This window comes from Pelobates fuscus, chromosome 11, assembly GCF_036172605.1.
Source record: "Pelobates fuscus isolate aPelFus1 chromosome 11, aPelFus1.pri, whole genome shotgun sequence".
NCBI classification, from domain to species: domain Eukaryota; kingdom Metazoa; phylum Chordata; class Amphibia; order Anura; family Pelobatidae; genus Pelobates; species Pelobates fuscus.
In genome coordinates, this window is record NC_086327.1 from 7,128,348 (window position 1) to 7,147,184 (window position 18,837).

General features: G+C 44.0%; 1 protein-coding gene across 2 annotated transcripts in view; it reads left to right on the forward strand.

The window, feature by feature from the left end:
- The first annotated feature begins 4,477 nt into the window (after positions 1-4,477).
- The window catches only part of CAPZB (capping actin protein of muscle Z-line subunit beta), a 47,430-nt gene continuing 33,070 nt past the window's right edge, over positions 4,478-18,837 (forward strand). For both annotated transcript variants that reach the window (XM_063436735.1, XM_063436734.1), the window contains exon 1: positions 4,478-4,607. In XM_063436735.1, the coding sequence (XP_063292805.1) occupies positions 4,605-4,607 (3 nt within the window). In that variant the 5' untranslated portion in view covers positions 4,478-4,604. The remainder of the gene's footprint in view (positions 4,608-18,837) is intronic.

An 18,837-nucleotide genomic window follows, 5' to 3' on the forward strand; every position in this document is an offset into this window, starting at 1 on the left:
GGCCAGTCTGACCACAGCCAGCAAATAGTGATATTTAGATGTATTATGGCAGAGATAAAAGCATCTAAAAATGTATGATGCTGCGGAAGTTAGCAAAAATTAATTCGTGTATTATAACAAGAAGCCTATATTATTTTGCTCAGCTTGACTTTTAGAGCTTAAAGAGTTATTCCAAGCACCATGACCACTCCAATGATTTAAAGTGGTCATGGTGCTTGGAGTCTTTATGTGCAGTATTTCTCTATGAAATGCTGCACATTCAGAGTTTAACCCCTTTACTGCTAGAGGTTTACCTCCACTCCCAGCAGCCTCATCGGGGGTGTCAATAGATGAAACCAAAGTTCTAGGCTTGCTAACGTCAATTCTGTGCAGAAGAGGGATGTCGCTGAACTGAACACATAACTGACTTTTTTTTGGAGCACTGACATGCCGATAAAGATGGGTTTATTTACTAAACTCTGAATTGTGGCAAACCGAATCCAAGTGGCACAATGTAGGGAAATTAATTTGGAAGAATTCACCACCTGCCCCAGCTATTCACAGTTTGACTCTCTTTGCACCTCCCCGCCCCAAAAAAGTATCTTTATATAATGTTCATAAAGACTGTATTGGGCGTTCATTGAAAGTCAAAACAGATAAGACAAAGCAGAGACTACTTTGTGTTATGGTAAATGTCTAACTTGACAAATGGCGCAAGTACTGCGTCAAGACTTGCAACTTCCTCTGCCGGCGACGTCTTTGGGAATAAATACAACAATCCGAATCTGCTCAACCGATGTGCTGTAACAAAATAACCTGTAATTCGTCCACATACCTCGACACGGTTATTCAGTAAAGTGTGAATTAATAGGAATTTCATATCAAATTTTAGGCCGAAAATTTATTACAGAACTGGAAAAATTATCTAAGTCAGCTATGCTTCTATTTCGGCCTACAATGTGAAATACTCTTTGAATTCCTCGTAAATCAAACTTTAATGAATAATTCTTTGGGTATAGTTTAGAAACATTATAGTAACAATGGCAGAGTTTATTGGCTGATAAATAAAAGTAAATTATACGTTTCAATTATCTTTTAAACTTCCTCGTGCACTGGCTGACTGCCAGGAATTGCGGGCTCCATTCCCAATGCATCCTCTGTACGGGTGTCTGCATATTCTGTGCATCTAGCTGTCTACAGACAAATAAGGAAGTGAAATCCATGTAATATGAGTACATTCATACATAGTTACAGGTAGTAAAATATAACAATGAATGCAGAGCCTTAGGCAATAGCAGAGAGGTCACGCTCAGAGAGCTGCAAGTCATGTGAAAATATGAGGAAGTAGAAGGTCAGAGTAAAGGAGGAGTTGGCTTGGGATATCGTCCCCAGTAGGGGTGGTAATCTTGTTAGAAAATTAAAGGGACGCAGAACCAGTGGGCAGACGCCATATTATTTGGAGCAGTTCTTAGGGTGGTTATGGTAGCTGTAAGGCAGCTCCTTTTAACCAACATAAAACCTCACGTGAAAATATAAAAAACATGGCGAAGACAAATAGCTGTATTAATATAGAAACACATATAAATTATACACGTTCAGGCCACATTTTATCACCTACAGAAAGTTGAGTCTTTTTTTACACATCATTAGTATATAGAATTATCAGACAAACACTGTATGGGCGCCTATATATTTCACACATATGTGTTATGCTCTACACATGATGTTTTCACTTCCCATAATGCATGGTGTGTGATGTCATTTGTGCACTATATGATGTAAGGCACAGCTTGGATGATGTCATTTATTACGTAGTCACCTAATCTCATGTCAGCAGCAGAGAACATACTGAGAACCAGTATTAGTGGGAATTGCGCTCCTAGCGAGCAGCTGCTGTCATTTTAATTGAAACGGCGATATGAAAGGGTGGGTGAAGAGCTTGATTCAGCCTTCTCAGCTCCTCTGCCAGCATATCATTATCAGGAAAGGGATGGATAAATGGCTGTACCTGCAAGTAGCAACTACTGCCTGGGAGTGTAACTCCCACTACCTGCAGGCAGCTGATCAGTACTAAATCTCATATTAGAACACATTGGCAGATTTTTGAGACAGTCTGCCCCTATGTATTAATATATATTATACAGGGTGTCCCAAAGCTAGGTATACAGTTGAATTAATAAAATTCATCACAACAGATTATATGGGTACACAACACATTGAGGTCCATTTCAGGCATTTAAATGCCAGTGTGGCCGTTGTGAAGAATAGTGGAGGGCAGATAAAATAATTATATTTCTTTCTGTGATGATTTGAATTGATTCAACTGTATACCTACTTTTGGGCCATCCTGTATATATATATTTGGGTCCGTGTATTGATTAATATATAACCACTATTTCTCATTTATCTTTAACTATCTACTAATATTTATCAATCAATATCTGTATGGCCATCTAAATCTATCTATAAAAGTCAGTCTGTCTATAATATCCATTTGTCTGTCTGGTACTATCTATCTATTCCTCTATATTTTAATATCAATCTGTCTGTTTATAATGTAATGTCCCTCTGTCTATAATGTAATGTCTGTATGTCTGTCTGTAATATGATGTCTGACTGTTTGGTAAGCTTTATCTGTCTGTAACATAATGTATGTCTGTAATGTAATGTCTGTGGGTCTGTCTGTAATGTAATGTCCCTCTGTCTGTAATGTAATGTCTGTATGGTAAGATCTGTCTGTCTATAATGTAATGTCTGTATGTCTGTCTGTAATATAATGTCTGTCTGTCTGGTAAGCTCTATCTGTTTGTAATGTAATGTCTTCTGTAATAAAACGTCTATCTGGTAAGATCTGTCTATCTATAATGTAATGTCTGTATGTTTGGTAAGCTCTATCTGTCTGTAATATAATGTATGTCTGTCTGTCTGTAATATCTGTGTGTCTGTCTATCTGTAATAAAATGTTTGTCTGTCTGGTAAGCTCTATCTTTCTGTAATGTAATGTCTGTGTGTCTGTCTGTGATATAATGTCTGTACTGTGATATCTGTGTCTCTCTATCTGTAATATAATGTCTGTCTGTAATATGTCTGTTTGTCTGTAATATAATGTCTGTCTGTAAGTCTATCTGTAATATGTCTGTAATATCTGTGTGTCTGTCTGTAACATCTGTATGTGTCTGTCTGTAATATAATGCCGATATGTGTGTCTGTCTGTAATATGTCTGTCTGTATGTAATATAATGTCTGTGTGTCTGTCTGTAATATGTCTGTCTGTCTGTAATATAATGTCTGTCTGTGTGTCTGCCTGTAATATAATGTCTGTCTGTAATATGTCTGTCTGTGTGTCTGCCTGTAAAATGTATGTCTGTCTGTCTGTGTGTCTGCCTGTAATATAATGTCTGTCTGTCTGTAATATAATGTCTGTCTGTCTGTCATATAATGTATGTCTGTAATATAATGTCTGTCTGTGTGTCTGTCTGTCATATAATGTCTCTCTGCAACATGTCTGCCTGTGTGTGTGTGTGTGTCTGTCATATAATGTCTTTCTGTAATATAATGTCTGTCTGTCTGTCATATAATGTCTGACTGTGTGTGTGTCTCTTTCTATCTGTAATATAATTTCTGTCTGTCTGTAATATAATGCCTGTCTGTCATATAATGTCTGTCTGTAATATATCTGTCTGTCTGTCATATGTCTGTCTGTCTGTCTGTCATATAATGTCTTTCTGTAATATAATGTCTGTCTGTCTGTCATATAATGTCTGTCTGTGTGTGTGTCTCTTTCTATCTGTAATATAATGTCTGTCTGTCTGTCATATAATGTCTGTCTGTGTGTGTGTCTCTTTCTATCTGTAATATAATGTCTGTCTGTCTGTCTATAATATAATGTCTGTCTGTAATATGTCTGTCTGTCTGTGTGTGTCTGTCTGTAATATAATGTCTGTCTGTAATATCTGTGTGTCTGTCTGTAATATATGTGTGTATGTCTCTTAATATAATGTCTGTCTGTGTGTGTGTCTCTTTCTATCTGTAATATAATGTCTGTCTGTAATATGTCTGTCTGCCTGTGTCTGTCTCTTAATATAATGTCTGTCTGTCTGTGTCTGTCTGTCTGTCTATAATATAATGTCTGTCTGTAATATGTCTGTCTGTCTGTGTGTGTCTGTCTGTAATATATGTGTGTATGTCTCTTAATATAATGTCTGTCTGTGTGTGTGTCTCTTTCTATCTGTAATATAATGTCTGTCTGTAATATGTCTGTCTGCCTGTGTCTGTCTCTTAATATAATGTCTGTCTGTCTGTGTCTGTCTGTCTGTGTGCTAAGCTCTATCTGTCTAATCTGCACACTGAGCCTCTCACAGCCCCAAGCTGTCAGTCACTCGGCTAGCCCCTCCCCTTAGCCCCGCCCCCCGCCGTGTCGTCACACGCTCCATACTTGGTGATGGCTGAGAGGCCGCGCTGGGATTGGTGGCCGGGCAGAGCGGTGGGCGTGTCCTGACTCCGGTAGCCGCTGACCCGGATGTTCACTCCTAGGTCCTGAGGAAGTGGAGGAGCCGCCGGGCCTGCGGGGCAAAGAGACACCGAACCGGAGCGGAACCGGAGCGCGGCCCTCACCCACCGCAGCCATGGTAACCGGGGGCCCCTGGGAGCCACAGGGAACGTGACGTCACGGGTTGTGTCTGGTGACGTCACATGGCCCCTCACATTCCTCGTACGTCACCACACGGCCACTCACACTCACTGTGCCCACCTCAACCGCCACTCACTGTATCAATCCACACAGCCACTCACTCTCACTGTGCCCGTCTATCTCCACTCACACTGACTGTGCCAGTCTTAACAGCCACTCACACTCACTGTATCAATTCACACAGCCACTTACACTGCCCACCTAAACAGCCACTCACACTCACAGTATGCATCTAAACAGCCACTCACACTCCTTGTAACCGTCGAAACAGCCACTCACACTCACGGTGCCCACCTATCTCCACTCACACTCACTTTGCCAGTCTTAACAGCCCCTCACACTCAATGTATGCATCTAAACAGCCACTCACACTCACTGTATGCATCTAAACAGCCACTCACACTCACTGTATGCATCTAAACAGCCACTCACACTCACAGTATGCATCTAAACAGCCACTCACACAGTATGCGTCTAAACAGCCACTCACACTCCTTGTATCCGTCGAAACAGCCACTCACACTCACTGTGCCCACCTATCTACACTCACGGTGCCAGTCTTAACAGCCCCTCACACTCACTGTATGCATCTAAACAGCCCCTCACACTCACTGTATGCATCTAAACAGCCCCTCACACTCAATGTATGCATCTAAACAGCCCCTCACACTCACTGTATGCATCTAAACAGCCACTCACACTCACAGTATGCGTCTAAACAGCCACTCACACTCCTTGTATCCGTCGAAACAGCCACTCACACTCACTGTGCCCACCTATCTCCACTCACACTCACTGTGCCAGTCTTAACAGCCGCTCACACTCACTATGCCCATCTTTCGATGCTCACACTGACTGTATCAATCTACACAGCCACTCACACTCACTGTATCAATCTAAAAAGCCACTCACACTCACTGTGCCCGTCTAAACGGTAACTCACTGTGCCCACCTGTCGCCACTCATTCTCACTGTGCCCACCTGTCGCCACTCATTTTCACTGTGTCAATCAAAACAACCACTTACTCTCACTGTGTCAGTGTAAGCGGCCGCTCACACTCACTGTCAGGATTATTCACTAAACTCTGAATTTTTGCAGATTAGACCCAACTGGCAAAACTGAGGCAAAAATAACAAAGTTGTCACAGTGGCTGAGATAGAGACTTTTCTCATCTATTTTGCCTCTTTTTTGACATTTGGATTTAGTTTGCAAAAATGTACAGTTTAGTGAATAACCCTGTCAGTCTAAACGGCCCCTCTGTCCCCCCGGGTCAGTCTGAGCCGCCCCTCTGTCCCCCCCCCCCCCGGGTCAGTCTGAGCCGCCCCTCTGTCCCCCCCCCCGGGTCAGTCTGAGCCGCCCCTCTGTCCCCCCCCCCGGGTCAGTCTGAGCCGCCCCTCTGTCCCCCACGGGTCAGTCTGAGCCGCCCCTCTGTCCCCCACGGGTCAGTCTGAGCCGCCCCTCTGTCCCCCCCGGGTCAGTCTGAGCCGCCCCTCTGTCCCCCCCCGGGTCAGTCTGAGCCGCCCCTCTGTCCCCCACGGGTCAGTCTGAGCCGCCCCTCTGTCCCCCACGGGTCAGTCTGAGCCGCCCCTCTGTCCCCCCCGGGTCAGTCTGAGCCGCCCCTCTGTCCCCCCCGGGTCAGTCTGAGCCGCCCCTCTGTCCCCCACGGGTCAGTCTGAGCCGCCCCTCTGTCCCCCACGGGTCAGTCTGAGCCGCCCCTCTGTCCCCCACGGGTCAGTCTGAGCCGCCCCTCTGTCCCCCACGGGTCAGTCTGAGCCGCCCCTCTGTCCCCCACGGGTCAGTCTGAGCCGCCCCTCTGTCCCCCACGGGTCAGTCTGAGCCGCCCCTCTGTCCCCCACGGGTCAGTCTGAGCCGCCCCTCTGTCCCCCACGGGTCAGTCTGAGCCGCCCCTCTGTCCCCCACGGGTCAGTCTGAGCCGCCCCTCTGTCCCCCACGGGTCAGTCTGAGCCGCCCCTCTGTCCCCCACGGGTCAGTCTGAGCCGCCCCTCTGTCCCCCACGGGTCAGTCTGAGCCCCCGGGGTCAGTCTGAGCCGCCCCTCTGCCCCCCCCGGTCAGTCTGAGCCGCCCCTCTGCCCCCCCCCCCCGGTCAGTCTGAGCCGCCCCTCTGCCCCCCCCCCCCGGTCAGTCTGAGCCGCCCCTCTGTCCCCCACGGGTCAGTCACTTTTGTGACAGTTTAAAAGGCGCAGATTTCAATACAAATTTTCACTTTTATAATTGGAGGCAGAAACGCCTACCTGTTTATCAATCCAGAAAGCCAGGAAGGTTTTCTTTCACTTCTGTTAGCTCCACAGAGCTAAAGGAAGAGACAGGTGTGCTAGAGCAAGCTTATCTTACTCCCTTTTAAATGAGCTGCGTTACAAGACGAGAGCTCCGCAGCTGGTTTTAGATCTACCCACTGCTTGCATTTTATCTTTGGGGGATATTTACAAAACTGTTACATTTATCACATTTCCAGTGCAATGTTCCTTTAAATGTTGCTTATATAATCACTGCTATACTGTATATTAAATGTAGGAATCTGTAAGGTAAAGTTTGCCACAAGGCCACCAGTAGGATTAAAGCAAAGTCCGGGGGGAGAAGGGGAAGGGTAGTTCTGATGTTTATGTCTTTGAAATGTGATGTTCATTATTAGATGTAGTTACAGTTTCCTTGTGTTTACACACTGTGGACACAAATTGCAATTGCCCGATTAAATTGTGTGGTCTCAGTGGTTCATACCTATGTGGAACTTCACTAGACCACAGCTTGTAGTTGTGTATTTCATGACATGATTGTAAGGTGAGCTAGGTCACTTCCTGGTTTGTGTGTTTTTCAGTAAATGAATGGAAGGTGAGGCTTGTGACGTGTGAGGGCATCTCTTTAACGGATTCCTTTGTGTAGTTACAACTTAGAATGTAAACATTGTGTTCACTGACCCTCCATCCAGCAGCTGTAAGATCTACCTCCCATTTGGGTAAGTGGGCTGTGCCACTGTGCCCGGGCGAGGCTGCACAAACATTCATTTCCTGCAGATTTTCAGTCCCGAGTGAGGTGTGATATATTGTAATGTGAATTCTGTCTGTGTACCATTTCCTATGTTCACAACTGATTTCCAGTGATATTCCTGGCCCAGTAAATAGTGCTAAATAGCCAAGCAATGCCTAGAGCCTAGCGGCACATAGATAGCTAAATGTTGCAGTCCAGCTTTGCGTGAATGAACCCCAAAGAGTTGCACTTTGCTTTGAGCGTTGCAGTAAGTGTGCAAAGCCCCATTACCCAACTCAGAGAGACTATCTGTGCTGTGCCTACTTCCTCCTACTGTCACACTGCGATGGCTTTCTGGCAGTTTTGTGGTGTTTGTGGTATCTTGAAACATAGTTTAAAAAGGGAGGATTTTTTTTCTTTATTTTCATAACGCGCCAGCATGCCCTGCAGCAGATCTACTACCGATACTTAATAGACAAATGTAAAAAAATACAAAGCATAAAAATAAGAACTACAGTAAAGCGTTCATAGTTTTTTTTTTTGTTTTTTGTTTTTTAGGGTTCAGAGAGATGTTTGTTTTTTCTTCCATTTATTTTTTGACTACTTAACCCTGGAAAAATCCTGATTAACAATGTTTTATTATTTATTTAAAATGTTTTACGTTTTGTGTACAAGCAAAAACAAGGCCTTAAAGGGACTTTCCATGAATCGTTTACCACATCGTTTTTGTTTTGTTTATACAGGGTGGCCCAAAATTCAGAGTATGGTTTGAGGCGTCAATTACTTTTTTTAATTGATTAACTAATTTCAATGATAATACATAAAATGAACGCTTAACATATGGAGATTAAAATGATTAGGTACGGAAAATGCCACCTTTTAAATGAGCTCCATTTGCCACCTAGCAGTCGGGCTCTTTCGATTGCATTGTGAATAACATTAGTTAATGTTTGAAGTTCTGCCGCTCAAATTTCTGCACGAATATTCTCCTCGAGCTCCTCAAATATGCAGAGTTTTTTTTGTTACACCCGCTCCTTCAGTTATCTCAACAAGAAGTAATCTGGGGCTGAAAGGTCAGGCAAATGTGGCGGCCAATTAATCTGGGACATTGCTCGAAATAATGGACCTACCATTTTGAAAAGATAATCCGCTATTTTTACTTGTTTCTTTGTGAAATTAGTTGTGATGAATCTTCTACTAACAAGTTATTTACCTGTCATATCCCACTCTGAATTTTGGCCGACCCTGTATATGTTATTGAGTCAATGCTGCTCTGCTGTTGTCCCCTGGCCTTGTTCACCGATATCCTCTTCAAACCGTGAATGATGGAGTATCCCAGCCAATCCTGACCATTCCGTGGATTTATGTGAGAGCTGTACATTTCATGTAAACTCTCCAAGCGCAATTTACTTGCATTCTCTTCTTTTTTTTTAATACAAATGTAAGATCAAAATCTTTTTTTTTTATCTCTTGTCCTTTTTCCTCTCCTTGAATGAGGAAACACTGCCCTGGTGTTTATGGGAATTGTTCAGTTGTATATCACCCCTTTTCTGGTGGATGTGCAGGACCAGGGCTGGTGCTGTAATGAGACATAGCCATGCCGTCACTTTAAACACACGCAGTAGTGCAGAGTAGGTGAAGAAATCTATTTGCTGACACTTGAAAGAACTACAAAGTAATATGTATGCTAACAACAAACATTGTCTAGGGTGTGCCAGTGATAGCTTAATCCACATTGTACAGCTTGTATAGTTAGATATTTAACAAAAAATAATTACATTTATTTCAAATCTGTATAGAAACATGCGTGTCAGTGGGGAGATCTGTATCTAAAGATCGCTTCTTTATTTTTGTATTTGTCATTTTTAACATTTAAAGAAACTTCAATATAATATTTAATTATGTTTTATATTTAGCAATTTATGTTTTCTATATCTAAATAATAAAATTAAACAGAAATCCAAAAGTCTGTAACGTTCTCGCTAACTGGGTTCCACCATCTTGGTTAATTTTAGGTAGAAAGTCACCCAGAATGGTTTGTGCTTTCTTTACTTTCTCACTTTTTTTTTTTTTATCTTTATTTCTGTTGTGCATGAGGATAACATAAATTTGCTTGCAATGCCCCAACAGCACATGCAAGTACAAGAAAAATCATAGTAAAACGGTTGGTCAGCATTGTGAGGAGACTGCACATTTTAAAAGTATAGATGTGTAGTAAGGAACATGTTAAGCATATCTGTCTACGTATAACGAAATAAAGGATTATCAGGCAGAGTGAAACCACCAATTGCTTATTAACTGTGATCACTGGGTGTGAAAGCAATGTAAACTCAGAGCTAAACAAAAACCCCAGACTGGGCATGAGTATCAGCTTATTGAGCCGATGCCTATAGCACACAGACGAAGCCTAGGCTGGTATAACAGGTGACAGTAGCCTCCCTGGGTTCTGCGGTTTGCGGCAGTTCTCCATCTCCCACGATACCAAACCTATCCTTTTTTAATGAGACAGAGTCCACGAGACTGCTGGGGGGGTATGATCTTCGCGGGTACGCTTCATGCGTGTCGCCCGCCAGATTCTGTGATTATTGTAGTTTTTAGAGATGGGTCCTTAATATAATATGCTGTGGGGGATGATTGTGTGATATGCAAGTGAAAGATGGATGTTCTACAGGTGAGAGGTTTGTGCAGTGTTTGCACGCAGCTGGTAACACATGGCGCAGTTTGTGTGGTGTGTTCGACGCAGGTCGGTGCAATGGCAACACAGGTGGTTCAGCGGGATTAATGTGCCACGCAGGTGGGTGCAGTGGGATTAATGCGCCACACTGATGGTTCAGTGGGATTAATGTGCCACGCAGGTGGTTGCTGTCTGAGTGATGTGCCACACATATGGATTAATGTGCCATGCAGGTGGATACATCAAGATTAATGTTCCACGCAGATGGGTGCTGCGAGATTAATGTTCCACGCAGATGGGTGCTGCGAGATTAATGTTCCACGCAGATGGGTGCTGCGAGATTAATGTTCCACGCAGATGGGTGCTGCGAGATTAATGTTCCACGCAGATGGGTGCTGCGAGATTAATGTTCCACGTTGATGGGTGCTGCAAGATTAATGTTCCACGCAGATGGGTGCTGCGAGATGAATGTTCCACGCAGATGGGTGCTGCGAGATGAATGTGCCGCAGATGGGTGCTGCGAGATGAATGTGCCGCAGATGGGTGCTGCGAGATGAATGTGCCGCAGATGGGTGCTGCGAGATGAATGTGCCGCAGATGGGTGCTGCAAGATGAATGTGCCGCAGATGGGTGCTGCGAGATGAATGTGCTGCGAGATGAATGTGCCGCAGATGGGTGCTGCGAGATGAATGTGCCGCAGATGGGTGCTGTGAGATGAATGTGCCGCAGATGGGTGCTGCGAGATTAATGTGCCACACATGTGAGTACTGCGAGATTAATGTGCCACACATGTGAGTGCTGCGAGATTAATGTGCCGCAGATGGGTGCTGCGAGATTAATGTGCCGCAGATGGGTGCTGCGAGATTAATGTGCCATGCATGTGAGTGCTGCGAGATTAATGTGCCTCGCATGTGAGTGCTGCGAGATTAATGTGCCTCGCATGTGAGTGCTGCGAGATTAATGTGCCTCGCATGTGAGTGCTGCGAGATTAATGTGCCTCGCATGTGAGTGCTGCGAGATTAATGTGCCATGCAGATGGGTACAGTGGGGTTAATTTTCCACATAGGTGGGTGCAGTGTGTGATATGCCATGTAGGTGGGAGATGGGTGTGTGGTATGTAGTGTGTACGGTGGAGAGGTAGTTATTGGGGAGGAGGTGATTTATTGGTACCATGTGGCTTCTCCTTATTAAACACTGTGGGTTTCTAATTATATCTTTGAAATCTGTGCTTAGATGACTCTGGTTGGTTGCTGTGTGGATTCAACCTTTAAGTATATTTAACATGTACAGTGCCAGAGGGTTGTTTTACTTACCATCTTCCTGTTTCTACTAGTGCTATTTATTATTATATGGATGTCCAAGGGGTAAACAGATGTTTTGGAAAGGTTCTGCCACTCAAATGTTTTCTTAACTTGGTTGCTTTACTTTGAATTTTGAGGAACACTAACATTATAGGACGATTTTAAGGTTAAAAATAAATCGATGCATTTTTAACATTCTGGCGCTCCTTTCTTTTATTGGATTTAGTTATTGCCTTTTCAAATGGTTTTTTAAAAAAAGTAATTTAAAAAAGCTATTAAACGCTGGTATTCCAGCATCTGACAGCGGCCCTCTGCTCTTGGTGCGATCTTGTTTGGTAATCGCGGTTCAATGTAGAGAAGCATTGGGTACCTACATTGCATGCACAGTAGTTGCCGAGCTTCACCAATCAAATGCTTCTCATCAATCCAGTACGTCTCTCCAAAAAGTATTAATAGCATTAACACCGAACGTTTAATACCTTTCATTTTACTGATCAGTAAGTAAACTTCAACTGAATTGCTCAGCAAGTTATTTGAAACAAAGAACCTCATTTATTTATTTTTTTGATATAAAGGAAGCTAAAGGGGCATTATAAACCCCATAACACCTTCAAAGCTCAGTCTGCTGTCTGTGCTCCCATAGTAAAAACATGGGACCTCATGCACCCGTGGTCCCCACACACGTTTCAGATATCACTAAAGTGGAAGCTCCTATTTTCTCATGTTTGGTGGAAGCTCACACTCTTCGCCAAGTAATTCTGCAGAAATACGGACAGAATGTGTATAGTATTATAAAGAGAATGGGGAAAGAGGACGCTTGGGGCCCAGGTTTGTTTCAAACCAATTTAAAATAGCAACTGTTGTGGTTGTGGTGCTCTGACTGCACCTTTACATGGATGCTATTGGCCTAGCCCTATATTTTGAGAATTGACATTTCAGGGGAGGGACCAATTTTATCATTTAGATTGTTAATGTATTTTTTTTTAATAATGTTTAGCACAATATAGATAAAATTGTTTAATATAAGTTTTGTATAAAATCGGAATATACCTGTGTTTTTCAGAACAATGCAATTTTTATAGTGTGTTTTAGTGGTTATTGCGCGTGTAGTGTAGTGTAGCGCCCCCTCACACCGCCAATGAAAGCATTTAAACTGTTCACTAATGGACTCTGGTCTGTCAGCGTGCTGTAATAGTTATGGTGCTCGGAGTGTAAATATAGTCTGGCACTTCCTGTGTTTCAAAATAAAAATATATTTTAACCCCTTAAGGACACATGCCATGTGTGACATGTCATGATTCCCTTTTATCCCAGAAGTTTGGTCCTTAAGGGGTTAAAAACCCTAAATAAATGTCATTGTTTTGTGTGTGCTTTGTATGTCAGATGCATTTTTGTCTAATTGCCGTTTATGCCACAGCCATGGCACACACTGCATTGAAGGAAGAGAAAGTTTGACTTCTCTTCTACCCTTTATGCTCTCTCTATGCTGACTGCCAAAAGCGAGGAGAGGAAGTAATAACAGTGACTGACAGGGGCGAAGGTGCCCAGTTTCAGGATAAAGAGATGATTGATTTCTGCATTTTGTTTTATTTTTTCATACCTCGCAAATCCACATTTTTAGTTGTAGGGAATATTAAAAACCGTGGGAAGTGGCAGTTCCCCTTTTAATTGCCATCCTAAATGCCAGTTTTACAACTCCTTCCTCTTCTTGGTGACGAGCTGAATTGTGAAACAGCTTTGTGTCTGACAGGGGTTCATATGTTCCCTTTTGAGTCCCACTAGAAGCTTGTTTGCAAGAATGTATTTTTGTACAAATATTTGAAGACTCTTTCCTCATTACTGTAATTGGGTGTTCCGCTTCTGTGGAAAACAGTATGTTGAGCATTTAGCTATTTGTCTATAAACATTGATTAGCCCTTTCGATCCCAAAACAAATGATCTAGTTATCTCTCTTTTTCCATCAGTTTAGTTTAAAGGGACACTTTAGGGTCAGGAACACAAACATGTATTGCTGACCCTCTAGTGCAGGGGTAGGCAACCTTCGGCACTCCAGATGTTGTTGACTTCATCTCCCACAATGCTCTTACAGATATACGCTGGCAAAGCATCATGGGAGGTGTAGTCCAAAACATCTGCAGTGCCGAAGGTTGCCTATCCCTGCTCTAGTGTTTAATCCCCCATCTAGCCCCCTTGTCCCCCCTAAATATACTAAGTCAAATCTTACTTTTATTCAAGTAGGCAGCTGCTGGCTATGCCTCTGATCTGTCTGTTTGGCTGACATCATCAGAAGTGAATCCGAAGACTCAGCCGGAGTTTGCCAAAATGTAGCATTTAGTGCGTAATCCCCCTAATTAAAGGGATACTCAAGGCACCTAAACCCCTACAGCATTCTCTGACCTGTGTCCACTGGGATACGTTGATATGAGAATTGGGAAATGTAAACTTACGTTTTATCAGACCACCTCAGAGTGGAAGGACTGTGCCTGGCAAACCGTCCAGAAATGGTTTAAATGATCACCAACAGACAGAGGCCTGGGACTCCAGGCACCATAACCACAGTAGTGGTTATGGTGCTTGGTGTCTGTTTAATAGGATGATTAACCTTTCTCCCATTCTGGACCTCATGTATGCTTTTATTTATTGGAGTAACTGTATAGATGGCTTATACTGACATCTATTGATTGATTAACTTTCTACTAGAACTTTTTCTTTACTTCTAGATAGCTCTTATTCCATAAATCAGACATCTGTAAAACCTAGGGACTAATTGTAAAACCCGTGCAAATTAATGGGAAGCTAAAAATGTACTGTTTACAGGAATGGCTCGTTTGGACAGACGAGTGCTTCTGGTGGTCCCGATTCTGGGAAAGTGTTGTGGAAACACTAGGATGTTTGTGTGGATCTGATGACCAGTTAGGCAGCGGGTTTGACCTGCTCCTCATTGCCGCTGTTTGATTTCAGCCATCAGAATGTGCTTACAGTGATCGCTGGGAGCTAGGAAAATCTGCCCTCGGTAGTCCCTGCTGCGTACACGGCTTTTTGGTAAAATAAACAAAGATTTTTTTTCTTCCTATTCATTTACTCTGTTCCCTGAAATTGTTCCAAAGTGATTTGGATAAGATAAGATCACAGCAGTAAATGGCAATATACTTGATGTACCTTGTAAGATGTTATGACCCCTATGGACTCTGTTTGCTATGACTAGTGGTATATGTGGTGCTCCTTGTGAATCAGAGTATAGTTAATAAGTAGTTCTTGAACCCTTCTCTTCTAAATAATTGTATATAGCTAGTAGCATATATCCAAAGAATACAGAAAAATGTAAGCAAATCCAGTAATGAGGAAATAATTAATAAAAGTCCAGTTATGGCTACCAAATAATTATCTTAAGTTGTCTGAAATGGTCCAGACCTTATTTGAAATATTCGCCACTTTCAGCCATCATTCTTACTCCGGAGAAGACCTCTGTTTGTAACATTAGCAGCAATACTATTCAGCTGATTCGGGACGCCGCATATTTAAAATAAGGTTTTTTCTATATACTTTATAATATTGATGGAATAAAATGTATTTAAACTATCATACTTCAGTGTGTTTGATAAGGAGTTAATGGTATACTGATACCCTTTTCCTTTTTTTTTTTTCTCCTATCTTTTTTTTTTTTTTTTTTAAATTCTTTATTTTGTTGTGCACGATAAATACAACGCTACCAGCAACGCCACAACAGCTATTGCCAGTTTTTAGGTTTACAGTTATTAACAGTTGTGTGGTTTATCGAAAACATAGCACTTTTTATATTTTAACGTAGTTTCAACAATAGTTAAGTCAAACATGTTAGTTATACGGTATGGCAAACGAAGTGTGGACGCAGGTTAACAGACTGACGTTTTGTGAGGTGCTAGTGTCCCCCGCTTGAACATCTGAGGGGTGCCCTATTTGTTGGGTTGATTGGAAAGTAAAAGTACAAATAAAAATAAAAAAAGAACGCAATCTAATGTGCATCCCTAGGCGTGACAGCGCTATCTGATCTTTATGTGTATGCTAGGTGTAGTAAGGTTATGTTTACTATGGCACAGGGTACAGCTGTCTAGGGTGGTATATGGCATCTAAGTCGAGTACTGTCCCCTGAATATAGTAGGGGAGTCTACGCTTTTATGCTGTCCTGGCTGTCATACAAGGCTGCAGTGTTGTATAGGGATGTAAGCCAAGAAATAGACCATGAGTGATAGGTTAGCTGAAGACAAGTTAGGTCCCTTAGAGGGTACTCCTATTGGGGATGGTGGTGGTTCGAGATTGGGTCCTCATAGGGGCAGATTACATATCAGCATTATATCTGAGCGAGAGTAAGTTACTTTAAGTCTGGTGCCCGGGAAGTCTGTTGCCCTTCTTGTACGCAGATGCTCACCACTCCGCAGCCCCTGTGTGCAGGGCCCGGGACAAGCCTGCCGCAGGCCCCACACACAGGGGCAGCGAGGGCCACACCAACGCCCAGGCAAACACATGAGCAGAAAAACAGTTTAAAACGGGGAAGGAAAACAAAGACAACCTTATACAAAGATCAAGAAATGCAGTGTGAAGCATTATGTACGGTAAATTTTATATATACTGGTAAGTTCGTAAGATCCGTTGCCAGATTATGTGTGTGCTCGGTCTGCTGTCCTTCTGGGGAGGTTCAGGTAGTGGTCTCGGCGTATGTTGCGGAAGTCGCTCCCCGAGGCTTGAACAGGGTTACTGTTGCCGGGTTCCAGGTGTGGGTCGTCGTTTGTGGGCCTGGTTGTGCCACGGTCAGAGCGTCCTCAGGTAAACCCAGAGTGGGGAGAAGGGCCCTTGCTTCTTGATAGTCCCGGACTGAATGAGTTGTAGTGTCATGTAGTATCTCCAGCTTACGCTGTATTTTCCACCTGTACGTTATGCCTTTGGACCGGAGAAGTGTGGTAAGGGGTTGGAACGATCTTCTCCATGCCATGGTACCGCCAGATATGTCGGCGTAAAACGTGAGCGACAGGCCTTCAAATGTGTAGGGTGAGTGGTTCCTTACTGCGGCCATGACGGCTGCTTTGTCCCTGCCGCTTTGGAACTTGACCAGGAGGTCTCTCGGTGCTGAGATAGGTGCGTTTGCCGCTTTTCGTAGGCGGAATATCCCCTCCAGACCTACCAGTTTAGCCTGCTTAGGCGACAGTAGTGCCGTGAGAAGTCGCCGGACCAGGTGAGGCAGCTCTGTCTCCGGCGTGTTTTCTGTTATTCCTCTGATTTTGAGGTTTGATCTTCGCCTCTGGTCCTCCATTACTGCAAAACGCAGGTCTGTGGCTGCCTGCTGTCGCTGCAGTTCTTGGACTGACTGTTGGAGTTGAGCCGTCTGCCGGGCATTTTGGCGCGTGTCGGTTTCAAGTGCCCCCATGCGGGTGGTGAGGCCTAGTAAGTCCTTTCGGATGTGGGCCATATCTGCCTGGAGTGTGCGCTGGAGGTCTGCGAGCAGATCTTTCATGATCGCTGTTGTCACAGGGGCCGAGGTTGGGTGAGAGGTGGAGTGCCTGAGGGGTCTCTGTTCCTGCGGGTAACCCGCTGCCATTCCTAGGGAGAGGTCGTCAGAGATCTCTGTGTCGTTGTCCGAGAAGTCGGCCATTTTAGGATCCATGCCGCTCTGGGCCTGGCGCCACATGTCGCCAATATTCATGCCCAGTCTCTGCTTTTCCGGCTTAAGTTTCTTTGTCTTTCGTCCCATATCGTTGTTGTCAACGTCTGGCAAGTGGATCAGGCTGTCGGGTGCGGTAAAAAGCGTTTTTGGTGCCGTTTTTCAGGCTGTCTGTACGGAGCTCTCTTTTTTCTCCTATCTTTTACATATTTGTGGATCCGTGTGATGGAGTGGACAACTTAAGATAATTCTTTGGGAGCCATAACTGGACTCTTATTCATTTTTTCCTCATTACTGGGTTTGCTGAGAGACCCTCACATTGTGGACATGTCGCGTCTGCTGAGAGACCCTCACATTGTGGACATGTCGCGTCTGCTGAGAGACCCTCACATTGTGGACATGTCGCGTCTGCTGAGAGACCCTCACATTGTGGACATGTCGCGTCTGCTGAGAGACCCTCACATTGTGGACATGTCGCGTCTGCTGAGAGACCCTCACATTGTGGACTTGCTGTGATGGATATTCGTAGAATGAATCCATTCCAGGAATGTGTCGCCTCAGCTTTCACTCCTGACCGGAGCCTGGGACCTTAAACTGATACCTGCCTATGTCTGGCATGCTTTGCGTCAGCGGTTTCCAGGCTCTGGAGGTGGTAACTCAGGAAGCTGGCATGGTGCCAGCTTTAACCTATTCAATACCTTGTGCCTCAGGTCCATGAATATTGCTTGGGGTGCACACTGATTCCCTGAGACAGATATTACGTTTTACTTTCCTGCCAGACAGAGTCTGCCGTATAAATATTCCCTGATTAGCACCATACATAGTTTTATTAAAGGGACATTGTAAGCACTGTTACTGTTTCATTTTATTGAAGTGGTAATAATGTCTTGACTCCCGTGACAATGTTCTCACATTCAGCCTTAAACCATTTTATAATTCTTTATTTTTGTTGTGCATATTATTGGTAACATCCAGCATAATACTCTGCTGCGCCCCAACAGCTGCAGCGTAGTTTGATCAACATAAAACATTTGCATGGTTAAAACATACATAGGATTGTCTTGCACTTTTTAATTGTTTGAGCGTGTATGAGTTAGTGTCTCAGGGATGGGTTGTAGGAGTGATTGTATGCGTGTAGTTTGAGATTGCTTGGTCTTTAATCTAGATCGGTATTAGGGATGTGTCAGGTCGGGCTGTTCAGTGTGGTGCTGTGTGTAGGAGGTGAACTAGCCCGCCATAGGTGGTACCCCTTACCGTGGGGGCAGCAGGGGGGTGGGGAGAGCTGGCCGATGTGGAGCCATACACCTGCCCTGCGGCGCCGTGTTCCTAGGTGTTGTGAGTTGAGGGGTGGTAGGTTCTCCGTGGGTAGTTGTCATGTGTGTAGTGTGTTAGCATACTATTGGTAACTAATTATGAACAGCTTATATCAAGTTCTGGTATATATAGCGGCCTGGACTACAGTCTCCCGGGGGTTCAAGTCCCCGGGTGGGTAGCCGGGTTGGCGGCAGGAACAAACGGGGCAACTCGGGAGGGGTTCCAGCTCTGGGTGTTCGCCCGTGAGGGGAGAATCGGGGCCTC